Source organism: Cyclopterus lumpus, chromosome 1, assembly GCF_009769545.1.
Source record: "Cyclopterus lumpus isolate fCycLum1 chromosome 1, fCycLum1.pri, whole genome shotgun sequence".
Taxonomy (NCBI): domain Eukaryota; kingdom Metazoa; phylum Chordata; class Actinopteri; order Perciformes; family Cyclopteridae; genus Cyclopterus; species Cyclopterus lumpus.
Genome location: NC_046966.1, coordinates 1,249,006 through 1,256,771, shown reverse-complemented (window position 1 = coordinate 1,256,771; position 7,766 = coordinate 1,249,006). Strand labels below are relative to the sequence as shown.

The 7,766-nt window shown below is 42.1% G+C and overlaps 1 protein-coding gene across 2 annotated transcripts; it reads right to left on the bottom strand.

Annotated features, from left to right (window-relative positions):
- Positions 1-293: 293 nt before the first annotated feature.
- On the bottom strand, positions 294-6,180 carry hand2 (heart and neural crest derivatives expressed 2). 2 transcript variants are annotated; one of them, XM_034540860.1, is made up of 2 exons: positions 5,563-6,180; positions 294-425 (listed from the first exon to the last, which is right to left on the bottom strand). In XM_034540860.1, the coding sequence occupies exons 1-2, from the start codon at positions 6,178-6,180 to the stop codon at positions 294-296; spliced, it is 750 nt and encodes a 249-aa protein (XP_034396751.1). The 2 variants fall into 2 exon arrangements, with proteins under 2 accessions (XP_034396751.1, XP_034396761.1); XM_034540870.1 differs by having other exon boundaries at positions 294-419; positions 5,566-6,180.
- Between the last annotated feature and the right edge of the window lie 1,586 nt (positions 6,181-7,766).

The following is a 7,766-nucleotide window of genomic DNA, read 5'->3' as shown; positions in this document are numbered from 1 at the left end:
TACTGAATCAATATAGACTATTATGTTTATTTATTTTTTTGAATAAATGTTTCTCAATTAAATTAAAGGTGGTGGTCGTGGGGGGTAATTTATCTGAAGTGATGTTCTATGAGGAGCCAGAGCTGAATGAACGGAGCTACAAGCAACACAGCGTCCACCGCTCTGCAGTGTGCAGGCTCGAGGTCCAGAGAGATCCCGATGACTGCCACCATTCATCAGACGCGTCATTATTGTCCATCACTCTCCTCCAGGACAGAGCTGGAGGAGGCGTCGGCTGCAGGAGGGAGGGGGCGCTACTGTTTGAGTTCCAGAGCCCAGACATGTTGAGGCCAACCTGTCCGACCTTTACTCTTCTTATCGCTCGCTGACAAAGAGGATGACGATGAGGAGGAGGATGATGATGATATTGTCTTCGGGATCTCCACCTGCAGACACATGGTATTTAAATTTAAATTATGCGTTTTGATCCACGTTTAAATCATAGGCTTTATCGTATATAAACTAGAGCTATATACGTGCGTTGTCACCAATGGAAATTGTTTCACTTTTTGAATTTAATTTAGAAATTAGGTTCTCTAAATGTGCCGCTTTTTTATAACACAAACATAGAAGTGCTTTTCATGTCACACCTCATAACGCCATAATGTGTGCGTGTTTGGAGTCCAATACCATTGTATTTGGGACAACCCCAATTTGGCTGATGCTCCAGAATATTTACAGTTTACATAGACTAGTGATGCACTACGATGCAGAAGTTTTTTTGGAAGAATAACCAGTTTTTACAAGCTCCACGCAGTTCTTGATTTAATTCACATTTTAATTCCCTACCGTTATTTTCATAATAATTGTTTGTTTCCTGTCAACCGTGTGAAATAAATTGAAGGATTTAATGTTGTAAAGAGCAGGTTCAACTAGAGCTTTTACAGTTCCATCAGATACTCCTATGTATAGTCTTATAAAAAATGTATTACTATAGTATATGCATAATAGTAATAATATATGTTTTTATTTCACGATGTAAGCAGTTTTAAAAGAAGTTTCTTTTCCACAAATAACGCATAAACAAACACACCAGAGTTAAATTCTCACAGGGAGTATACGCGTATAATCATTATAATTATGAATTTCCATTCATAATAATACTAATAATATATCATTGTTATAATTATAATTATGAATATTCCTGTTTGAAGTGCATTGATGTTTGGATTAAGAACAAAGCTGACATTATTAACTTCAGTAACAGGACCATGCCGAGTAGGACATGAGAAATAGTTAATTATTTTCCTGATATTGAGCAACACGGAGAAGCATCCAGGGAAATGGACGTTGTGCCGTCACCGAGTGTTGCGTTTGATGACACAGTGACATTCCAACAATGCTCAATGCAGTCACCCTTATTCGTGCCGTTAATTCCCTCTGAACGACAGGACGTCCTGGGACTTTCCCCTCCCCGACTTTCATACAGATGTGACAGCGTCATGTCGCCTTATAGCCCGCAGCAACAGGGACGCGTAAACACTGTAATCCAGCATCCACCCGAGCCAGAGGCCGACATTTAAACTGAAGCCGAATGAAGTAGTGGCTTATGAGTAGGTCCTTGCTCGGACAGGATAGATCCGCTGCGATAGTCTCCTGCCTGCACGTAAACGCATCAATCACGTGTTGCTCTGTGAAGTGGTGCGTTTACTTTCATTCGGGACACGTTTAAATGCTTTACTCCTTACGATTTTAGAAAGTAGGATTTTCTTGCTGTTACTTATTGTTGCGTAACGAATTTGACTGTTTTGTCACTATTATATGTATATGTATTTATAATTTGTCAATATGTTGCAATTTCTACAATAGATATTACAAAATTATAGAGCATATACGAGTGTATTCAAAGGGAGCTCGCAGTTCAACCTTGGGGCTTGCGGATAATAAAAGATAAGACAGTTTGCGGCAAACTGCCAGTCCGTGAATAAAGCCACGAGGACCAATAAATGCGAGTGTTGCCAGCAGAACATGTACTGCAAACAGCATGAGACGTCATAGTTCATCCCGACTCTTTATGTTCTTTTATATCATCCTCTCCGGACCACAGCTGCGTCATCGACCTTGTTCTCTTTTTCGGAACAAACATATAAAGGTTATATCACATTTTAAAACAGTAAAAGAAAAGGGGCAATAATAACAACAACACTTCAAAAAATATAGGTGAATAAGGACATATTGTTATAGCACTACTTAAGAGCAGATCATTTGTTCATGTCATTTAATTATTTGATCAATATCTAAAATGTCCATCTAATTTAATAACTCACCACTAGTTTTAACTACACATTTCGATAACATGCACTATGACAAATAATTATCATGTAAACAATGCTCTTTTAGTATATAAATAATGGCTCACTTAAGCTTAAACTGCACTCAACAAGCTAACAGCCATAGATCTTTTATGTGTGATGTTTATATTAGCCCATGGGGGTTTGCCAGTCTTCTATTATTCACACGCTTAATTGAAGGATTTTTGAAGGTCCGTGTGAGCCCACACAGACACGTGACACCAGTTTCTAGTCCCAGTCACTTGTCAAGACCAAGTGCAGGCTCTGTTAGTTTGCAGGCTACACATCACTGTCTTCGGCTGCTGAGAGCAGCACTCCAAATTACAGCTCTCTAAATAATGTACTCTTTATCAATTAAACACCACCAAGCATGACATCGAGCGAGCAATACAAAGTGTGTTCTTCTGAATTGCAACAAAATGCAAAAGATCTGCCATAAATCAGTAAGTAACATCTGATGATTTTATAATGTTACAAGTCTAAATCTTTCTATCATAAATCCTTTCAGATAATGGGTCTAATGGTTCTACTGCGATCAGTTTGCCGCTGCACTGTGATCAAATTATTTCTTTATAGTCAATTTTACACAAATAATAGCACAACATCTACATTGAACAACGCCATAGTAACACAAAGCATTCAGCAGTGTATATATATATATATATATATATATATATATATATATATATATATATCTTGAAAACACCGCTCAATGTAAGAGTCTCTGAGTTTATTACCTCGAGTTCGCCCTCATTTGCAAACTCAGAGGTCCCTCTAAATGCACTTTAAATTCACTTATGGGTTAACCACTTCATCATTAATAAGAGCAGACGGAGGAGCATAAGCAACATGCACTGAGTGCCTACTTTAGCTACACTGAGGACGAAACTCACTAAGTTACTGATGTTTTATCTTAACAACAAACTTAAGGAATTCTGATATATCTGTATATGTAGTTTCTCAGTTGTAGGAGTTTGCATTTGAATCCACTGTGTTTTGATCAGAGTTATTAACAGGACTACGTCCTTCTTTTAGCGATTGCAGTTTGAAATGTGAAGAAAAATAGCTTTCTGGCTTCAATTATTCCACCACACTTCCTATAGGCAGCACGCTAGGCCAAAGACAGGAAATAATTATTTTGTTTCGCTTCTCTTCTAGACCTGCTCTATCATATAGTTTCCCTGTAGACTAAAGCTCAATGTTAGCTCCGGATAACCATTTATTATGAGATCAATGTGTGTCAAAACAACAGGTAGAGTCACAGCATATCAAATCAATGACATGGTGCTTAGTTCTGTTTGCATGTCGTGAATAAAGAGAGCGTAAATTATTACCTTTAGCCATTGATCATAAAGAGGATATGTAACTCAAATATAAATAAAATAGCAATTTGAAACTTCCTCCTTATGGTGTTCGAAATAGGTTTAAATGTCTTACATGTGCCAAACTATAAATCCTTAGCAACTGTGGGACCTTGTCAAGCGGGAGCCATATGGGCCGCGCAGAGCTGGGCCCGATATGATGTGGATCACATAGCAGGCTGTAAGACCAAAGCATGGGCATAATGCTGGTGGATCGACATGGCTGAACCTGGCCCCTCCTGGCTCCAAGCTGTTTGAAGATACCACTGGTCTGGCTCCACTCTTATATAGACTTAATCATTTGGCCCGGGCATACTTATTTTATTATTCAAATCTCTTTAGGAATCAATGGTTAATGAGTCAAGTGTCAATTATAAAAATGGGTAAACACACTTACATTTGACTGTTTACTCTCTCTTTAGCAGTCACCCATATACTTCATTAGCTTTTCAAATTCCTCCTCCAAATAAATGGGGCTGTGAGATGACCCTCCATTCTGTGTGCGTAACTCCCGCAAAGGAAACGCCTGTGTTTCTGTTTACTTGTTGTCTTTTTGTGTGCTGGGTTTATAGCTCTCCTATGGCCACCTCTCTCAGTTAAAGATGACGACACATCGCAAGTGTTGTTACATTAAGCTGGTTTTGGAGGTCTAAGTCTTTGCACGGTTTACGGTCTCTAAGCATGGATGACAGATGCAGGTCGCCTATATGATTATCAAATAAACACGTTATAATAAAAACAACAACAACGGTTTCTTCATTTACATTTCCGTGTTGTCTGCATGTTTAATCTGATCGTATTGCTGCTTTGGCACCACGTGTAAAATCAGACTATTATAGTCCATCTTCAGTTCATCCTTAATAAATAAAAAGATCCGCGAAATATTCGTAGTTTGTTAGTCGAATCAGATCCGCCGAGCTGCTTACACGTTATGTGTCATTTTTTTCATGACGCAGAAATATTCATAACCCAAGGATCATCATAAAAAGAAAAAAGAAGAAGAAAGAATTAAAGCGAAATTAAAACTGTCTGACAGTTTCATCAGCAGCCTATCGTTCTCCTTTCAACAACAACAAAAACAATAAAGGCAATGATGACCCTCGACCTTCACGGTCCGACATATATTCAATTGCCATCCAGCCTGTAGTTCACAAAGCAGCATGATATTTCAATAAGCTTGTCATTTATATGTTTTAACTATTTGTGCACGCCGCGGACAGCAATGAGTTTTTATTGGAATACATACGTTTCCATACAACATGTCAAAATGTATCTATGTATATCTATATGTATATCTATATGTATATCATATAATCTAATTAGCACGCATGCCGATTTTAGAACCAACTTGACCTTTCTTTAATGGATTTGTATTCTCTTTCATTTTGTCCTATATCGTGAATGGCAATGAACATAATAAGTGTTGCTTCAGTCTGCCTACTGTGTTCCTGTCGGACCTTTATGAGACGCAGAAGAACGGATGAAGAGAAGGTTTCTACTATAATGAAGCTCGGCGGTAGTTCATCTCTCCATCACATGGAAAGATATCTGCACTAAAGTGAAGTCTCAGCTGTTGCTTCTCCTTTTTATTTGACATTGCCGGCCTGTAAATGAGTCCTCAATACATGATGTAGCAGGAAGGCCCTTCATCTCAGGCCCAAGGCAGCCCTATTGCCGGTAACAATGAAGTGATTTAGGCCTGCTTTCCTTTATTGTAAAGTTCAACCCAGAAAATATGAAGCGTTTCTCAGCTTTAGCTAACGATAGGTAGCCTATATATGAAGTGATTTAGGATGGTCTTCTGTTCATAAAAATACAAAGGGTGGCCTCATTCGGGCACCCCATAGGCTGTACGGTTTACGTGCTCTTACCGCCTCTCTCTTCCGCCGCTCCTCCCGGGCCTCTGTTTTCTTCAGCTCGGCCTTAAAAGCCTGCGTGTCTCCGTGCTGTCCGTCCTTGTCCAGGATGTCCATCAGGTAGGAGATGTAGCTGGTCGCCAGCCGCAGCGTCTTGATCTTGGACAGCTTGGTGTCGGCCGGGACGTTGGGGATACACTCCCTCAGTTCTGCAAAGGCCGAGTTGATGCTCTGGGTCCGCCGCCTCTCCTTACGGTTGGCTGTGGGTCTTCGCTTCACGGGCCGAGGTTGCGTGTGGTGGGGGTGCATACCGACCGTGGCTCCGTTCACCGAGATTGCGCCGGCCCCCGGAACCAAGCCGCCGGGTCCGTAATGGTGGTGATGGTGATGGTGGGGGTCCAGGCCGCCGGTGGACCCGCCGCCGCTGTTTCCTTGGTACTCTGGGCTGTAGCCGGGTGCGAGGCTATATTCGGTTGGAGACATATCCGCGTGGCTTATCAACCAGCTTGTGAAGTACGGAGGGGCCCCGGTATCCTCGTGACACCGACTTGCCGCCGCTGCATGCAAGGAGTAGTGATGGCTGTCGTGGTGGTGCATGACGGGGTGGTGAGGGAAGCCCGAAACTAGACTCATCGCGACACACAAACACGCACTCACGCGCGCGTGGACACACACAAATACACACACGCACACACACGCACACACACACACACACACACACACACACACACACACACGCACACACTCTCTCCTGCACGCACCAAGACCCGCACGCAAACCAGCAGGTCCTTCTCGGATGCTGCAGCAGGAAACTCGCCCTCGCTGCTTAACGGCCGTGCAGAGCAGATGTTTGCATCTGGAATAATCTGCCAAGCGGCATCCGACAACAAAGTCAATTTGCGTGGTGCGACCGTGACCGTCGGTATTCCGTGCAACAGGAGGCTAGACCCGGGCTGGTCCTGTCTGCAGTGGCCTCTTAGGCCGCTCAGTTCTGTCCAAACAACTGCTCCTCCTCTGACATTGTTCCTCTCCCTCTACAGTCATGCAGCCTGTATCCCTCCTCTTCTTTTAGAAACGTACTCGCAGTGCGGAGCCTATTCCTCCTTTTTTCCTCTGTAGCATACTTCGTGTCATCCTTCTCCGTGAGTCTGTTAGCAGCTGTCAGCCTCAGAGCCGTTTGGCAAGGCAGGACCAGTCTGGGCAGGCACTGGGTCACTACTGGCTAGACACTGAGCTATGGTAAAGCCAGCTTGTCTGTATGAGAGAGGGAGAGTCTGATTTACTACGTCATCTTTTTACTGGGGAGGAGAAACCGACTTCATAGCATCTGTCAACCAATAGCAAACCCCCTCCCCCTCCTCTGGCCCCGTCTGCAAGGTCTGTTTACTTCTCTTTAATGTCAATGGGCCTGCTAAGTAGACCTGCGGGCTCTTAACACACACACACACGCGCGCGCGTGGGGGGGATGGGGGAGGGAATACACAACAAAAACACAAACAAATAACGACTTCCTTTTTTAAAATAAAAATAAATATTGAAATTAAACTAGCCTGTTAAAGGCTTTATTTGTAATTCGTAATTCAAACATTAACAAGGGACATATATGGTCTGAAATTGGTTGGCAGGTCTTTTATCACAAGATCTAACACTATATAACAACTAAATCTGAGTTATTAATGTTGTTTTGTTGTAATATTGTATGTTGCAATATTGTTTGTGTACTCCAATAAGTCACGATAATTACGTTATCGTACTAAACATAGACATATGCACCACAACGATTAGCCTGCAAGGTCCAGAAAAATAAAGTGAGATGACGTCCTGTCGTCGTTTCTAGCATTTATTATATGCGTGTGTTCTTATAGTCTCTCATATATAATTATCTTTTATTTCATTTAAGTATTCGTTTATGTTAAGTTTGAGCTTGTGCTAGCAGAGCTAATAAGGGTACCACGTCGGCCTATTTCAGGGACACGATGTCCTTCTTCTGGACTCACATCACTACATGTATTCTGTTGTAAAAGCAGAGGGTCTCTCTCTCTCGGTCTCTCTCTCTCTCTCTTTCTCTCTGACACACATACACGCACACACACACACGTACACGCACACACACACACGTACACGCACACACGCACACACGCACACACACAAACACACGCACACACACACAAACACACACACGCACACACAAACACACACAAACACACGCACACACGCAC